The 18736-nt window shown below is 34.4% G+C and overlaps 1 protein-coding gene across 3 annotated transcripts in view; it reads right to left on the bottom strand.

Moving 5' to 3' along the window:
* MRPS35 (mitochondrial ribosomal protein S35) overlaps positions 1–18736 on the bottom strand; it is a 42540-nt gene that overhangs the window by 11848 nt on the left and 11956 nt on the right. For all 3 annotated transcript variants that reach the window (XM_041736516.1, XM_041736517.1, XM_041736518.1), the window contains exons 5-7: positions 16466–16605; positions 9726–9835; positions 7625–7694 (exon numbers count right to left, since the gene is read on the bottom strand). In XM_041736516.1, the coding sequence (XP_041592450.1) occupies positions 7625–7694; positions 9726–9835; positions 16466–16605 (320 nt within the window). The remainder of the gene's footprint in view (positions 1–7624; positions 7695–9725; positions 9836–16465; positions 16606–18736) is intronic.

Genomic DNA, 18736 nt, shown 5'->3' with positions numbered 1-18736 from the left:
ACTAGATACATATACAAAAATGGTCTTAAAAGAAATATACCAGCCTTCTAATTAGTTTATTAATAGGACTCAAAGATTGGAAAATTTATTCACAATCAGAACTTACATCAGACTCACTTGTGGAGCCTTTCAAACGAAACCCTCTTGAGTCTCACCACTACAGATTTTAATTTTGTAGAGTTCTTACATCTGTAGTTTAAAAAAGCTTCCAGGTGAGTCTAATGCAACCCTCAGCCGAAAACAGGTTATTAAGATAAATTTTCAATTGTCAACTGTTCAGTCTGAGAAGACAGTAAACTAGCAGCTAAAGTTTGGGTTTGATTTCATCTCTCTTTTTTAATGAATGAATGAATTTATTTATTTATGAGAGAGAGAGAGAGACAGAGACAGAGACAGAGACAGAGAGTGCAAGCAGCATAGAGGCAAGGGAGGGAGGGAGAAGCAGGCTCCCCACAGAGCAGGGAGTCCGATGCAATTCAGGGCTGGGTTCAGGATTATGGGATCATGACCTGAGCCAAAAAGCAGATGCTTAACCGAATGAGCCATCCAGGCACCGCTTGATTTCTTATTTCATAATCTTTTTAATGTAATTCAAAAGTTGAACATTAAATAATATGATACCACAGGAGAAATATGAAACTTTGAAGCTGCAGTTCAAGTCTTGAGTCCCTCTGCTAAAAAACTCGGTAACCTTGAGCAAAGTACATATCTCTCCTCTAAATCTTAATTTCTAAACTTATGTCATGAAGAGGTTGTAACAGTTAAATTTGACTCCTGATCTTCAAAGTTAGCACTAATTTAAAATGAGTGGACTTACTAAATGCTTTTGTGTTAAGAAAAAAGACAGTATTTTAAAGCACTTTTTAAAAATGGAGCTCGGGATCCCTGGGTGGCGCAGCGGTTTGGCGCCTGCCTTTGGCCCAGGGCGCGATCCTGGAGACCCGGGATCGAATCCCACGTCGGGCTCCCGGTGCATGGAGCCTGCTTCTCCCTCTGCCTGTGTCTCTGCCTCTCTCTCTCTCTGTGACTATCATAAATAAATAAAAATTAAAAAAAAAAAAAAAAAAGAAATAAAAATGGAGCTCCTCTCTCTCACCCCTCATTCCCTTTTCAGTTTCCTTTTCATTTTTATTCAAGGTGATCATTTGGAACAGCACAGAGGTAAAAAAACAAAAGAGACACATGTGACTCTCAGGGCAACACTAAACACTTATTTTAAAACAAAGGCCAAGGGGAGCGTGGGTGGTTCAGTCAGTTAAGCATCCTACTCTTTATTTCTGCTCAGGTCACGATCTCAGGGTTGTAAGATCAAGCCCCACCTGTGGCTTGGCACTGGACGTGGAGCCTGCTTACCTCTCTCTCCCTCTGCCTCTCCACTGCCTCTCTAAAAAAAAGAATAGTAATAATAAAACAAGACAAAAGCCAGCTATTTGCCTGTAATCAAGGAAAAGGTAGCAAGTGAGCACACGTTACTGTTACTGGTCTACTACAAATGCTCAAACTTATCATGGGAATTCAATTAAAGTGTTTATTTTTTCTTTAATAAACACTTTAATATTAGTTTATGCATAATTAGATTACATAGTAGTTTATGCATGAATACATTTCACATTAAAGAGATGTTGTACCCTGTTAGGAGCAGCCATTATTTTTCTAGAATATAGAGGATATTAACATTGTGAAATATAAATTAGCATCAGGAAATAAACTCATAGAAGCAAACTTTGTAGAGAATTTCCAAAACAATTAAGAATACTTTTTAAGTATTTGATAAAACATAACCAAATGAAAAACCTAATATATACATAACTCAAATCATACATCCATGAAAATTAAGTATTCAAATTGTTGCAAAGATATTTCTTATAAATTGGGCACAATTATGATATTCATTAATAGTTTTATTAATGAATCATTATTAATCTATACCAGTAAGCTAATTATTGCTAACATCCAACAAGTATGCTACATTTTATATTACTAAAAAGGGAGTTTGTTACTTTGTCTTACTTTTGAAGATGAAAACCTACTTCAAAACTCTATGGAAATCTAAAAGAATGGACAGCTGTTATTAAATACTTAGTGTTCTTACCTAGCATTGACCTAGATACTCTGAATAACAAAATACAGTAAGATTGGATACATGCTATTAAGGACCTTATGATTAGTTAGACAAAACATACATGGAGCAACAGAAACATGGAAAACAGTCCACGTCACAACTGTCTCTAGTCAAGGGCCCTAGTAACCAGTATAGAAGATAAGACAGTGTAACTTGCTACATATGCAAAGGAGTTACACAAAGAATAAGAGGCTCAAATACATCTGATGAGTTAATATCCAAAATATATAAAGAACTCATAACAATTCAAGCAAAAAAAATACAATTTAAAATTGAGAAAATCTGAATAGCCATTTTTCCAAAGACATACAGATGGTCAACAGACACATGAAAAGATGCTCCATATCAGTCATCAGGGAAAAATGAAAATCAAAAGCACCATGAGAGAACACCTCACACTTGTTAAAATAGTTATCATCAAAAAGACAAAAAACAACAAGTAGGTAAAGATATTGAGAAAAGGGAACCATCCTGCACTGTTGCTGGGAATGTAAATTGGTACAGCCACTGTGGAAAACAGTATGGAGGCTCCTCAAGAAATTAAAAATAGACCTATCATAAGATACAGCAATTTCACTTCTGAGTATTTATCCAAAGAAAACGAAACATTAATTTGAAAAGATATCTGCACCCTCAAGTTCAATGCAACATTATTTATACAACAGCCAAGACACAGAAATAACCAAAGTGTGCACTGATGGATAAAAGAGTTTAGTGTGTGTATGTGCGCACGTGCGCATGCTTAAACATACATACACATACACTACAGAATATTTTTCAGCCATAAAAAAGGGAATTCTTGCCATCTGTGACAACATGAATGAACCTTGAAGGCATTATGCTAAGTGAAAAAAGTCAGAGAAAGATTAAGTACCATATGATCTCACTTATATGTGGAATCTAAAAACCTTCAACTCATAGAAATAGAGAACAAATGGGTGGTAAGTAGAAGCTGGGGGTGGGCAAAATGAGTGAAGATGGTCAAAAGGTACAAACTTCCCGTTATAAAGTGAATCATGGGAATGTCATATACACCATGGTGACTAGTCAATAATACTGTACTATATATTTGAAAGCTGCTAGGAGAATGAATTTCACAAGTTTTCATCACAAGAAAAAAATTGTGTAATTCTGTGTAGTGATTTAACTAGACACATTGTGATCATTTCAGAATATATATATATATATATACTGAAGCATTATGCTGCTACCTGAAACTAATATAATGTTATGCATCAACTGTACCACAAAAAATAGACTCAAAGCAGGTATCAATTAAAGCCTTGAAGGACATATAAGAAATAAATAAGTAGACAAAATTAAATTGTAAACTATACAACACTTTTGTAATATTTATTATTAAACCTTACTTGCTTCTACTAGTGTTTCTCAATGGAAAAGACAAAGTTTTCCTCCTTATATGTTGATCCCCATATATAATACCACCAAGCGAGTGACAGGCAACCAGTAAACATTCATCCGTCAATAAAGAGTTTGTTTTAACAAAATCACACTTGACATTTGCCATATGGATGGTTGACTATTCCAACATTAAAAAAGAGAAAAGAGGCACCTTTTCAAACAAATGGCAAAACGCTACTGCAGCTCAATTTTGCCCACGGGATACACATCTCCACTCTGTAAATAAGCTATACAACCTGTAAACAGTCTGGCTCTGGCTTATTTTTCTAGTCTCACCTCCTTACCTCTGCCCTGAGTCTTCTACCCTGGCCACACCAAACCTCTGCCTGCCCTCTTCAACCACAAGGCCACAGAGTCCTTCACCCATGTCTCTACTGCACACTTCTACTTATCTTCCAAAACCAGTCACCATTTCTTGTGAAGCTTCCAGGGAGAATTACTCCTTGCCAGTGCCTCTCACAGCACAGTGTTCCTACTTCTACTAGTGAGTGAAACAGACTATATTAGGACCATTGGTTCTCTCCAGAAATAAAGGTCCCTCAAGGCAAAGCCTCTTTCATTTTCACAGTCTGATCAATACCTAATACTGTACTTTGTACACAAGAACAAAACCGTTGTTGAACAGAGGAAAGAGTAAACATTACAAACATCATTCAAGTGTTCTCCTTTATAATCTAGAAATGTATGTGTACATGAGCCCACACAATCACAATGAACGGCGATCATGGAGCTGCAAAAGGACTCTTCATTTTTATCAGATATGTTTGTGATTCGGTCCCCTTTAAAACTGAATTTTTACTGAGTGTGAAATGACCCAACTTAGAGGTTTTTGCTATATGACTTTTCAGAACCCATTTATTACAAAGCCAGATGTACTTTTGACTGGCAATAAGCCTATCATGAAATCCAAACAAGACAGTCAAAAATTCAGATTTAAAAAATAACTATTACTAATTAAATATCAAAATCATTCAAGAACCCTTGGAATTTCATTTTCTAAAGTAAGTGCTTTTGTTCTTCCCCCAGTGTCTATCTTTTGTGCAAATCACTTTGCAAAATATTTCATATGATCATTTCTTAACCAAATTGCTTGTGGAATATTTAAAGAACATCATGCAATAAAGTTAACATTTAGGAAGTTTTGTTATTATCAGTCATGTCAGAATGTTGAGGATACCTGTTCTAAAAATTCAAATACAAGAGGGCACAGATCTGATTACCTATATAAAATCTGTCAAGTTAAATGTAAGCTATATACAGAATTGCAAATAAATAAATTTCAAGTCCTAAGATAAATCATCTTCCTTTTAGTATTAACAATATTAATAGCCAATATTTACTGAGACCCCACTACCTACCAGACATATCATGCAAGTTCTCCCTATCTATCCAAAAACCCTTAGAAGAAACCCGAACCTCAGAGGCCAAATGGCTGGCCAAGGCTACACAAGTAAAATGTAACAGATTTCAAATCCAGGTCTGTATAGTTCCAAAAGATAAAACTTAACTCACTCCCATGCTAACAATGTGTCATACTGAAATATGAAATACTAAAACAAATTTCTACAACTCTTTGCTTCTTTGAACTGCCAAAGGTAAATGGTTTAATCCTCCGGTCTCTTACCACCTCCTCGCAGTGCCATAACCTTTCCTCAACTCACTGCTAAGCCTCCATGCTTGAAGTCCATGGTATGTGAAACCTATGCTTTTTGAAGTCTACTTTGATACTTCCGAAGTTAAACTGTTTTGAACAGCTTACAATAGTAATTTCCTTATCCTGAGGTTTAGAGAAACATGTTTTTTTCATACAAGTTTCTGAACTGTGTGCTACATAAAACTACCAACTATTTTCCCCTCAATACTTGGAGGTAACCTTCACAGAAACATTAAAAAGCCAGAAAATTAAGAGCAGCTTACCTTTCAGGTTTTAAATGTTCTGAAACTAGTTAAAAAATAAAGGAATGGATTAAAAGGGGGCTTTCTAAATATTTGATTAAATACCAGGTGGTAGCATCAATTTCAAGTCTGAATTCCATGCTGGTGAAGGAAAAAAGAACTTCAATTCAATAAAAATTCTGTTCCACCAGCTTTGCAAAATTTCACAGCTCATCTGCATTCTCTTAAAGCTTCTTCACTGATGGTACTTATTTACAAAGAATCAAGTGCCAAGTTTAATATAGAAATTCTTTAATTGTATCTGTTCAGGACAGATGTATGTGGCTACTTATTCTGGCATCAAAGTAATTAGCATTAAAGATCAAACGCTACTAGCGTGAATACAGAATACAAAATGTTTGGATTCTATGTCATGGAACCACAGAAAGAATCCAGTAAGTCAACTTTCACTGAATTTATTTATGCCTGTCATTTCCTTTGGGGCAAATTCATTTTACAGGCTGCTGGCAAGAGAGATTCAAAACTGGTTGGCTTTTATTGTTTGGTATTAACTCTTTAACGATCAACCATATGGCTGTAGCTAATTCAGCCATGTTGCCGGTTCAAAAGAAAACTTAATTACATTAAGCCAAAGGTATTTATAAAATCAACCGACAGGAAAGAGATTAATTGCTATTATGATATTGTTCCTGAAGCCAGGAACTAGAAAATCCAGTTGAATTATGATAATTAGAACACCTCAGAAGAAGAGAAAAGCTATCAGCTACTTTTTGTTCTTTACTAACTTGGCAACAAAATTTTCTTTTATTTTCTTTTTCACTTATGTTCTTATGCTATGGTTTTATTGTTACTATGAAGGAAATGCTATAAGCTGTTCAGAAAATGGTTACATGTGTTCACAGAATTACAATATCTCAGGGATGGGAGACGATTCCCAAGAGTATCTAATCCAACTATCCATCTAAGGAGAGTGAAACTTTCACCACTATATCCCCACTAAGTAGCCAACGGATGGAATATTTTCTACCTATTAAAAATAGCCCACTCCATCTTTAAATGACTTTCTTAGAAAGTTTGTACTCAGTGAAAAAGTCTGTTTCCCTATTGTTTCTACCTTGTTGTATCCCTAAAAGACATGAAAAACAAATTCAACCCTTCTTTCATTCTTTCACATGACATCTTTCGAATATCTAAAGAGTGACTCTCTCCAGGTGTCTCCATTCCTTCAAATGTTCCTAAAAGAAAATGCTATTGAATCCCATGTCTATTAGGCAAGCTGCAAAAAAATTTAATTTGTATGCATATTTAAGGTTACTTTAATTTTTAACAATAATACTTAAAACCCGAGTTACCCAAACATATTAGATACTAACCTTAAATTAGGTAAGGTGATGCTCAAGCATAAGAAAAACTTCCTTACAAATAAATGTATATGCTTACATTAATTATAAACTCAATAAATCCAGTCAGACACAAGGCTATTTTTAATACTATCAGGACACCAAAGTGGCTGAGGGGTTGAGTGTCTGCCTTTGGCTCGGAGCGTGATTCTGGGGTGCCGGGATCAAGTCCCACAACAGGCTCTCCGGCTCTGCCTGTGTCTCTGCCTCTCTCTCTGTGTATATCATGAATAAATAAATAAAATCTTAAAAAAAAAAAAAAGACTATTTTTAATACTATTTAAATAATTAATTGCCCCTACCTGTCCCTAGTGTATGCCAGTAAAATATTCATACAAAAGGCTATGCATTAACTAAAAACTTTAATATTTAAAATGCCTTTCTATAAAATTTTGGGGCTTTGTTATGTAGTTTATTTCAACAGTAGGATGAGTTATAAATTCTCAAGTTATACATATGATTTCCCTTCTATAACTTTGATAACTTTCAGCCAAAGTCAATCAAAAGAAAAAATAAAAATTTTAAATCTTGCAACCAAAGACAGAAACTCTGAATTTTAAAGGCACTTAGTCATCTGATTTCTGTAAGGTCCTGAGATGTACTGCGTAATCTATCTGAAGGTTCTCACTTTCAATGTCACTAGAAGTTATTTTTAACATTTCATAAATCCTTAGTTCAGTGGTTCATTAAACCAATTGAGTACTTGCCACAGGCTGTTTTGAAATGTTAACACCATCTAAATTACACTGACAAAATTATTAAACATTCACACACAATCACTTACCCAAGACTCATGGTATAAAACTGTTAGCAGATACATTGCATAATCATAATTCTGTCTCTTTAAAGGGCATCTGTAACAGAAAGAGAGGGAGGAAGTCAAAATTTCAAAAATTCAGTATATAAAATAATATGCAAAATACACAAATATTAAGTAAAAAGGATAGCTTATATTCAGGTATTACCTCTCAACAGGGAATATCCTACCTTTAGGAAAATTCTGTTCTTGGAATAAGAATAGTCTATGTCAGTCACTACTTAAGGTTATGAAAACTGGTGTCACTTTATTTTGTACGTATTTATTTTTACTTCTCTTCACTTTCATCACTAATGGCGTTGTTTGTATCTGATAATAGTTTTACACTATTTTTAATATGATTTTGTCCAATCAACGTGCCTTTCACAGTCTCAGGGTTAAGAGTCTGTTGGACACTGTGAGCGTTATCTATGGGATTCATTTTAAAAACAGGGATAGATTAATGACTGATTTAATCTAAATGTTCATCTTGATTTCTCCAGAGCCAAGTTTTTAAAAAAATGAGCTACACTATTCAATGCTGTATTGCTGTTGTTATATTTAAAATGGAATTATTAATCTAATATTGGGTGAAACTTCTACGTAAATATGAGATAGCAAGTTTAGCTTTTAGATTAATAAAATCATATAGAAATCATTATTTCCAATTTCTCTGAATATAAAATAAAACCATCATATGACAAATGACTTTAACGGTACTCTGCTTATTCTATACTTAAGTTTAGTAGTCCTTTAAATAGTTGCTGCCCTAATACATACACACACTGACACTTGAAAACTTAGGGAAAAAAATCGTTGTCAGACACTTACAGAATTTCAAAGAGCAAACATTTTATAGGTATTTTTAAAGTTATACAAGCTAAAAACTATTATATTTTCTAAAGACAATAAAAAAGAATAATACTAATATATTTCAAATCTATTTTTCCTCCATACAGTAATAATCTGAAACCAAGGTTCCCAAGCTTTTTCCACCCTCACATTGTTGCCATCACTTACGTATGTCATGCTACTTCTTCCCACCGCTAAGAAGCAGAATATAAAACCAAATCGATATTGATATCTCCAAATGTTTTAAAACTGGAATAGGAAGGGAGAAAAGTTATCTGCCCAACTTGCTTTTCTCTAAAGGTAGGTCTTTGTATTTTGACATAATTTAGAAACAACCAAAGATAAGATAGAAATTAAAAAAAAAAAAAAAAACCCATGGCACCCAGGTGGCTCAGTCGATTAAGTGTCCAACTCTTGATTTCAGCTCAGGTCATAATCTCAGAGCTGTGAGATCGAGTCCTTTGTGAGACTCCACGTTGGGCTTGAGGCCTGCTTAAGATTCTCTCTCCCCCTTTCTCTCTGCCCCTCTCTCCCCTCTATAAAAAGAAATAAAATAACCCTTTTGTAAAAATGTACCAATAACTCCTTTTCACCTCAAATTACCTAATTTATAAATTCATGAGGTAAATTTAATACTGCCTTTATGACTGGGTGATGGGCACTGAGGGGGGCACTTGGTGGGATGAGCACTGGGTGTTATGCTATATGTTGGCAAACTGGAACTCCAATAAAAAAATAAAATAAAAAAATACTGCCTTTATGAAGTAAATTCACTAAAATTCTGCTTATTTACAAAATTGCCTAAGAAAATTAAATTTCTGTCTTTAATCACTAAACTTTGAACTCTAAGATCTTTGACATTGTAAAAACCTGTTTAAACCTTAATCACTGGCAAATCATACTTTTGTTTTCTTCTAACATATTCCCTAAGTCTAATTACACATGGATATCAATACTGAAAAATAACAATAATTTATTTTTTTTTAAATAACAATAATTTAACAAGGCAGTTAGGCAAGCTTCTCTCCATGTCCATAAAGAGGACAGTAACAGCAGACTAGTGTCACCATATTAAACACATGAATTGAGCAACTTCACTGACCTAAAATGTTAATATAATTTGATATAAAAGGCTACCTTGACTTTTTAATATCATTTCTTAAGAAAAGGACTGTCAGGGGATTAGAAAACAATGAAACAACACAATGACCAATCTGCTGAATTTTTCTTTCTTTACCTGTCTGTTGTGATGGTAAGCACATCTGTTGTCTTGCAGTATCGCTCTCCCACAAGTTTAATAAGTTTCTTCTTTGCATGATCATCTAAATTCAAACTAGAAAGTTTAACCTTAAAAATAAAAAGTTATTGGAGAAAACTTACTTCAGATACTTTGTTTAGTGAGAAAAAAAACCAGTACCAATATTATTTATATTAACATTAAACAAACCAAAAAGAAACTTGCAGCCCTGCACTCTTGTCTATATATAGTTAGTAACTGGCATGCATTATGAAGCCTGATCTTACCCATGGAAAAAAAGAGAGGGGGAGTGAACTGTTTCAAGTTCTTTGAAAGTTCTGGGCATTAGCACCTTTCTGAAAGAACCAATAACAAGTCTCTTAAATACATGAAATTACAGCTTCTGAGTAATACAAACAGAATTAAACTCAATTAGTATTAGTAATGTTGGAATATAGGAATAAATGATAAAACAAAAAGGCTTTAAGATATTTTCCACCATGCAATTATGAGACCCATATCATTGCAACTAGTTCAGGGATATTTATTTTAAAAGGTACTGATATCTCATGGAGGCTAGAATATAGCATTCATGAAGATCAAAACATTTGAAATAATTCAGCTCAACATTTCTCAAAACGTTAATACTAGTCCCAGAGACTGCTAAGAAGAATTATTTCTCTAAAAAGTCTATTTCTGTTGAATACATTCAGGAAATGCAGTTAAATTGGTTTTTATAGAAGGATTTCTTGGAAGAGCTAATATGCTACGAGCATTCTGAAATTTCAGGATGCAGGATTCTCCTGTAACGATTCCCAAATTTATTTGACCTCATATTCTACCTTTTTTCCCCCCATATTCTACTTTTCAAAGTTCATGGAATTAGTCTTCCTTAAAATATATTTTGGGGAATACTGGATTACATGATCACACTTTTTAATTTGTAGAGAATTATGGCATGGGCTGAAAGTATCTAAAAGATAACTAGGCTTGACACAGGAAAATAGGTCAGATACTAGAACAGTTAAATATGGTAAACCACAGGCTGTTTTCCTATGGACAGCATTAAAAATAAGAGAGATCCATAATTGTATGAAGAAAAAAAAAGGCTAAATAAGATTTTAAAATCACATCCACTTCTTTCTAGCTTCAATAACTCTGCACTTCCCTCAAGACATAGCATAAGAGCTTAATTATTTTTCATTTTATCCATTAGACTGCAAACCTTTGAGGATAAGAATGGTATCTGTCCTATTTTTGGTGATGGTTTGGCACTTAAAGAGCATGTAACATGTATTTGTTGAATGAACACATAAATGAAAAAAGAAAGGATACGTTATTTTTTTAAGCCTTGTGAATTTTTATTTGAACTACAGAAAATATAGCAAATGAATAAATAAAATATACCTTTAAAGAACATATGCAGAAAAATATTGACTATTAAGTATCAACCTAACAGAATGGTCCTAGGTGCAGGCAGTGCAAATTACCAGAGTCCTCTGGAAAAAAACATGTCAACAACCAGGTTATTAGCTTACGGGATAAAATAAAGAAATTCTACAATAATTCAGATTGTTAACAATAAGAATTACGTACAAGAAAATAACATGAATCTACATTATGATTATAATTATAGAAATATTTGTATATATGCATCCATACAGATAGAGAAAGAATAGTTTTTACATTAGAATAGTGAGAATGGAATGATTTTTTTCCTTTTAAAACTCCATCATGTTCAACAATAAATTCAAAAATTTACCATTTAAAATATTTAAGTGTTCTAGCTTTATGTAAGTAGTAAAAAAAAAAGGGCAGCAATGCTGATTATTCTAACTGCTTTAAAACGTACATTCACATTAACATTTTAATGTTCAAAAATTATATAGAGCTTATGCCAGAAACTCATACATATTTTAGAAAGAGCTATGTGGTACACTCACGCCACCTGCTAGCACTCAAAGGCACTGCAAAATTGTAGTCTAACCTGGACTCAATAGCCTGACTCTGAAGCTGAGTGGCATTCACTATCATTCTTTTTTTTCAAAATTCAAAAGAATCCTTGGATTTTTCTATTTTCAAGTTACTACATTTTAAGGAATCAATATTGCACTACTAACATTATCCCCAAAGCAATACTGACATTTCAAATCATAGGAGGTCATGGTTATATGTGTGTATTTTCAAATGCCCATATTTAAGAATTATATAAATTGAGAAATGTCTTATTGTGTGAAATATCTTCTCTGTTTAAGAGGGTTTTTTTTATTTTTTTAAATTTTATTTATTTATGATAGGCACACAGTGAGAGAGAGAGAGAGGCAGAGAGATAGGCAGAGGGAGAAGCAGGCTCCATGCACCGGGAGCCTGACGTGGGATTCGATCCCGGGTCTCCAGGATCGCGGCCAAAGGCAGGCGCTAAATGCTGCGCCACCCAGGGATCCCCATCTTCTCTGTTTAGAAGCGCAGTGTGGTTAAAGAACTTATAGTTGTATACAAAAGATAAGACCTCGGTTTCATTTCTAGATTTTCTACTTTTTTTTTTTTTGCTAAGTGACTTTAAGCAAGTCATTTGAACTTACTGTCTGTTTCCTCATTATAAAATAGAATCGACTCACAAGATTTTTGTCAGAAACAAATGAGAATAAACAGAAGAAAGCATTTTTAAATTCTTACACAAATATGAAGTTTTTTAACTCTGATCTACTTTTATGATTATCAAGAAAAATATGGTATCATCTTTCTCTAAATTTAAAAATTTGAGTATCTCCTTATATAATACTTTATAATATTTGACTAGCTTCAAAGTATCACTTTAAACTCTGCCAGAAGGTGCCTGGGTGGCTCAGTCGGTTAAGTATCTGACCCTTGATTTTGGCTCAGCTCATGATATCAGGGTCATGAGATTTAGTCCCATTTTGGGCTCTGCATTGGGCATGGAGCCTGCTTGGGATTTTCTCTCTTCTTCTCTCTCTCTCTCCCCCTCTGCCTCCTGCCCCTTAAAATAAATAAAAATAAAAAATAAATCATGCCAGAATGCACATGCTTTAGTCCCACTGTTTTACCTGCTTCTACCCTTTAACTACCTGACACCATTCAGGGAACTACCACTGAGCTTTAACAGTCAGTAGGTAGAGTGAAGAGTCCAAGAAAGGCAGACATGAGTCAGGGGAAAAGAACACAAAGAACTGATGACAGCAAGATAAAAAAGAGACAAGAGAGGATGGTAGCCTGATACAGTAAGTGGTATCTTGTGGTATACAATGAGATTATTTTTATGTAAAATAAAATAAGCAAAAAGAACCAGTAGGGAACCAGATGTCTATTCTGGAAATGGAGATTAAGGCCCACAAATAGTAAAGCAAAAATCTAGGTTTCCTGACTCTGAGTTCAGAGGGTTTTTTTTAAACACATAACACAAAGCTCAACAAGTTGGCTAGTATCATTATCATTACCATTAAAAAGAGGCAACATTTGCTAAGTTATGAGAAATGTATCAGGTATTATTATCCCTAGGTGCTTTAAAAAATTTTTTTATTTTTAAGTAATCCCTATACCCAACGTGGGGTTCAAACTGAGATCAGACTGAACCCCACTCCCTAGGTACTTTAATCTGTGGAACGTCAGCCAAGCAGAATTTTAAGGTTGCCCCCCCCCCTTTTATTTATACAGTAGATATGTATGGTCTTTGTGATTTAAAATCTTTTCAATCTCTCTAAACACATAAACATATTGCTATATTTATTCTAGGAAATAAAAAAAAGCTGACAAGCTTCATAAATTTATTTCATAAAGAAGGCACAATCCTAATACCAAAACCCAGCAAAGAAAGGAAATTACAAATCAAACACTGATGTATCCCTGAAAAATTTCTAGAAATTAAAGTTTGTTACCTTATAGTATAAAAATGGTTACAGAGATTGTCAACATATTTTTCCAGTCCACATGGAGTGTACTGATTTAAAATACAGACTATGTGGAGTACAAAAACAAATTTTGTGAGGGTCCTGGAAGGTATCTCAAAAAGGTGGGCAGTCATATTCCAGAATAGATGAATCAGAAATACATTAGTCAGGGCTCCCCGGAGAACAGCTGATTCTAAGATTGGGGTAAGTTATGTGTATTATAAGCCTGGAGCATTTTGTTTTGCCAAAAAATAAAAAACCATCTAAAAAAACAAATGATGGAGCATGGTAGCCAACTAGAAGAGTTACCAATGGCCAAAGCTGGAACAATTTGAGCAACAAAAGTAACAATGTATTATTGTTGGATTATAATCCAAATGCTAGTATAAATAATCCATGAGTCCACAATGATATAAACAAATAGATGAATAAATAAATGGAAGAGAATAGACTAATCACCCATATAGAAGAATTACAAACAATTTATGTGACATTTCTCCCTCAGGGAGGTAGAATATAACTACTAACTCCATTAAGTATAGGCTATGCATAATGACTTCCTTCTAAAGGGTGAAAGAAAAAAGAAGAAAAGAAAAGAAAAGAAAAGAAAAGAAAAGAAAAGAAAAGAAAAGAGAAATAAGAAGAGTCCATTTATAGTGAAGAAAACTTGCAAATAGTACCTCAAAGTATTATTTGATGATCAAACCTTCATTATTAGTAACATCATATTAGGAGCCTCTACCCTTGTTATGACGTGATGAAAATGGCACTTTACTGGTGTGGTTTTCCTCCCAAAAATACATACCAGTCTAAACATGAGACGAACATCAAATAAATCTAAAATGCAGTACATTTCATAAAATATGTAATTAGTACTTCTCAAAACTGTCAAGGTCAGCAAAAGCAAGCAAATTCTGAGAAACCCCACAGGCAAGAGGTGCCTAAAGAAATCTGAATAGGGGTACCTGGGTGCCTCAGTGAGTTAAGTGGCTACCTTTGGCTCAGATCATGAACCTAGGACCCTGGGACAGAACCTGGTGTCAACAGACTCTTTCTCCACAGGGAGCCTATTATCCTCCATCTCCCTCTGCTCCCCCTAACTCACATTCTTTACTGCACACTCTTCTCTCAAATAAATAAAATCTTTAAAAAAAGAAATCTGAATAAAGAATGAACTTTAATAACTAATGTATCAATACTGACTCATTAATTGTAATAAATGTATCACAATAAGATGTTAACAACAAAAAAATGTAGTGTGAAAAATGGGATTCTGGGAACTATCCTTGAAACTTTTTTGTAAATCTACAACTTTTTTAGTTAAAAAAAAAAAACCATCAACTGCTCCATGACTGCTGTATGAGAAAGACATGCCATATGGATCAAAACTTATGATCCATAGTCCAGAGGAACTTACCAGAGGAAATTAACAGTGGTTTCAAATACATAGAAGCTATCAGAGCAAGTGCAGTGGTATGTAGTAGTATGGTCCTAATGAGTAAGAGCAGGGATTTAATGTTTCTCCAAAGCAGCATGAGATTAGGACAAACGATCCTAAATAAAATGCTAACAAAGCAAATCCACAGTAAAGTAAAAAAGTATGTACTACAAAATAATCAAGGTTCAGAAATGCTTCAGTATTTGAAAACCTAACAACATAATTACCACAATAATTCAAAGGCGATCATTTCAAAAATGCTATAAGAATAAGACACATCATTAACATAATAGATGCTATTATCTCATACTGAAATCCAATTTATACTTAGAGGCTAAAAACCAGATGCACACCCACTGACATACAAAACAGCTAAAGAGACTACATAAACATTGTTTTAGAAACTTCATCTAATGAAAAATACAAAAAGAAATAAACAAGCTATAGATATTTAAAAAGAGGAATTATAACCACTATTATTTATCATTTATTTCCTAGAAAATCCCTGAAGGAGTGAACTAACAGCCAGCCATAGCTTTCAGATCTTGGTTTCTTATATATCAATATCCACCCCTAGCCTCAAACACTGCCTTCGTACAGAACAGACCCTGATTTACATGTTTTTCTATGCAGCCATTAAAAATAATATTAAATAGGGGCACCAGGCTGGCTCAGTCAGAACATGTGATTCTTGGTCTTGGGGCTGTGAGTTCAAATCCTATGTTGGATATGGAGATTACTTAAAAATAGTAACAAAAACAATATTAAGGAGTGACAACTGTATGGTGACAGATGATAACTACACTTATACAGTGAATATCCTGTAACATACATAATTGTCACTAGATTGTACCCTTCAGACTAATATGGTAATGTATGTCAACTATATTCAATAAAAAAAATTTAAAAATGTTTAATAACTTTGGAAAATTTTAATCCATATTGTTAAATAAAAAAGATAACTAATCAAATACAGTATCATCCTATATTAATAGGCTGTCTATATATGTACTAAAATGAACTTCAGGAGTCAACAGTGCTTATTTGTAAATAGCAAAATTATAGGCAATTATATTTTATACCTTAAAATGTTCGTATTTCCCAAATTTTCTATAATGACTTTTATATCCACACATACAAAATGCTATTTTTAAATAATGTTTTATAATAATTATTTTATTATTATTATTTTTTAAGATTTTATTTATTTATTCATGAGAGACACAGGGAGGGGCAGAGACATAGGCAGAGGGAGAAACAGGCTCCTCGCAGGGAGCCTGATGTGGGACTCGATCCGATCTCCGGATCCGGGATCATGCCCTGAGCCAAAGGCAGATGCTCAACCACTGAGCCACCCAGGCACCCCAATTCTTTTTTTTTTTTTTAATATTTCTTACCCTTAAGGTTACTACTCGTGCTTTGGGGTTTCGAATAGATGGTCCTGCTGAAACATAATCAGCTGTGTCAATTTCAATGGGAAAATGCTTCTCGCATTTCTCATCACTGTCCAGTGCAGCTGGCCACTCAGTGCAGAAATCTAAGAATTAAAAAAAAATTATCTCAAGTATAGTTCTGCCAAGGAAATTCTCATTGCAATATGTGCTAACAGACAAAATCAAATTGTTGAGGGAGATGACGCTCGAGTTACATGAAATCAAAGAACAAATTCTCAATTTTGCACTTTAAACACATCATCACCCTACATCCCTTTTTTTCCTTAGATGAATCCTAATTAGGGAATGTAATTAAATGAATGATTTAGATAGCTTGGGTTTGGTGGGGAGCAGTAAGTTTAGTTAAAAGGGAACTAATGACTTGATGGGAGCTTATTATAGCTTTGCATATACCTGTTATGGGACAGTTTCACTCCTCCTCACCAGCTAAAAGCAAACAGTTCAGAGTGTTATTGTTTTTGAAAAATCAACAGTTAACAGTAATTCATTTCCAAATAAAAGTTACTAAAGGTCTACTGAAGGGAACTGAAAGAAGCTCTGAAAAAGCTCTTAGAAGAAAATGAGATATGATCTAAATTCTCAGAAACGGAGTTGAATAGGGCCTCAGACTGAACCAGTACAAATGCCTAGGACATTCTTAAAGAGATCCTTAGAGTAATTCACGTTTCCTCTAATGTGACTTCTGTGCCAACGGGGCTAAAAGAAAAGAGGAAAAGACATCTTCATTTTTAGCCTAAAGACAACTAGCCTAAGGGGAGGTGGGACTGGCTCCGAGAACTGGGCCATAACAGGAAGTTCCAAGCACTGCGAACAAGAATGCAGCACACCATCCATTTCCACAGCACAGAGACAGAAACTCAGGCCTCAAGTCAGGGGGGAGGGGAGTTGAAAGGAGCTCCAAGCATATCCTACAGCTATCTGTATTGAGAGACTTCATAAGTAGGTAGTTGATTTCATTTTGCCCTATTCCTATTTCACCTCAGCTTGAAATGAAAACTTTTGGCACTATTAGGTTTCCCTCAATGGAAATTTCACTCCTTAAACAACCTCGTTCTAAGAATACCTAAAAGTAATCAGTTTCTTAGATCGAACACATTAAACCTCATAGGGTTGGTGCTTTCTCCAAAAAGCATGACTGCAGAAGAGGCTGGTCACAGGCATATGTGGGAACTCTTCCACGTGATGATTTAAGAGACAGTGAGAGGTACTTTGTCAATAACATTTCCTAGAGTTAACAATTTTCTTTTCTTTTTTTTTTTTTTTATGATAGTCACACAGAGAGAGAGAAAGAGGCAGAGACACAGGCAGAGGGAGAAGCAGGCTCCATGCACCAGGAGCCCGATGTGGGATTCGATCCCGGGTCTCCAGGATCGCACCCTGGGCCAAAGGCAGGCGCTAAACCGCTGCGCCACCCAGGGATCCCAGTTAACAATTTTCTAATAGTGGTACTATATTTAGCTTCCATTTAGGGTTTAGTATCAGTCAGAAAAATGTCACAGAGACTCTTCAAGATCTGCAACTAACTATATGTTAGCAAATTATGTATAGCTCACACCGTTCCCTAAACACCCTGCTTAAGAGAGCAATACTCACACATTTAGAAGAGAGAGAAGTATCTTTGCAATTAAGAATATTCTGACATTTAAATAAAATAAGCATGATTACTAAAGTTAAATTTCATTCCCATATGGACTCATTCCAATATCCTGCACTATAAGATGCAACACTGCCAAGCACTTTATAAAGAGAGACTAGCTTGGAGAATTTTATGAGTTCTTGGGTTTGTACTGAGTCTTTTATTTTTTATAACTTTGAGTAAGTCATTTCAATAACCAAATGATAATTACAACTTTTAAATTACCGGATTATATGTCTAAAAAACACAGCCAACTGGAAAGTACATAATAGACCCCTATTCATCTGATAGGTAGAGCAATAGACTAGACTTCGGAAGACCTTGGTTTTTACTTAACTTCTGCCACTGATTATTAAAGTTTTGGTAAATTACCTAACTTTCCTGTGCTTCAGATTTTCCACTTGCAAGTTAGATATAAAATCTGAACTGACCTACTTTGAAAGAAAATTGAGAAGAAATATTTTAAAAGCCTTTGAGTTATTTGGAAGATACAATCTAAATCTAGAGGCTGGCAAAAGTGTAAAGGCAAAATTAAAGAAAGATTAAAGCACTTACTTACTTACTTAATGCTACTCTTC

Source organism: Vulpes lagopus, chromosome 21 (genome assembly GCF_018345385.1).
Source record: "Vulpes lagopus strain Blue_001 chromosome 21, ASM1834538v1, whole genome shotgun sequence".
Taxonomy (NCBI): Eukaryota; Metazoa; Chordata; class Mammalia; order Carnivora; family Canidae; genus Vulpes; species Vulpes lagopus.
The sequence above is the reverse complement of the archived record's forward strand: the minus strand, read 5'-3'. Positions and strand labels throughout refer to the sequence as shown.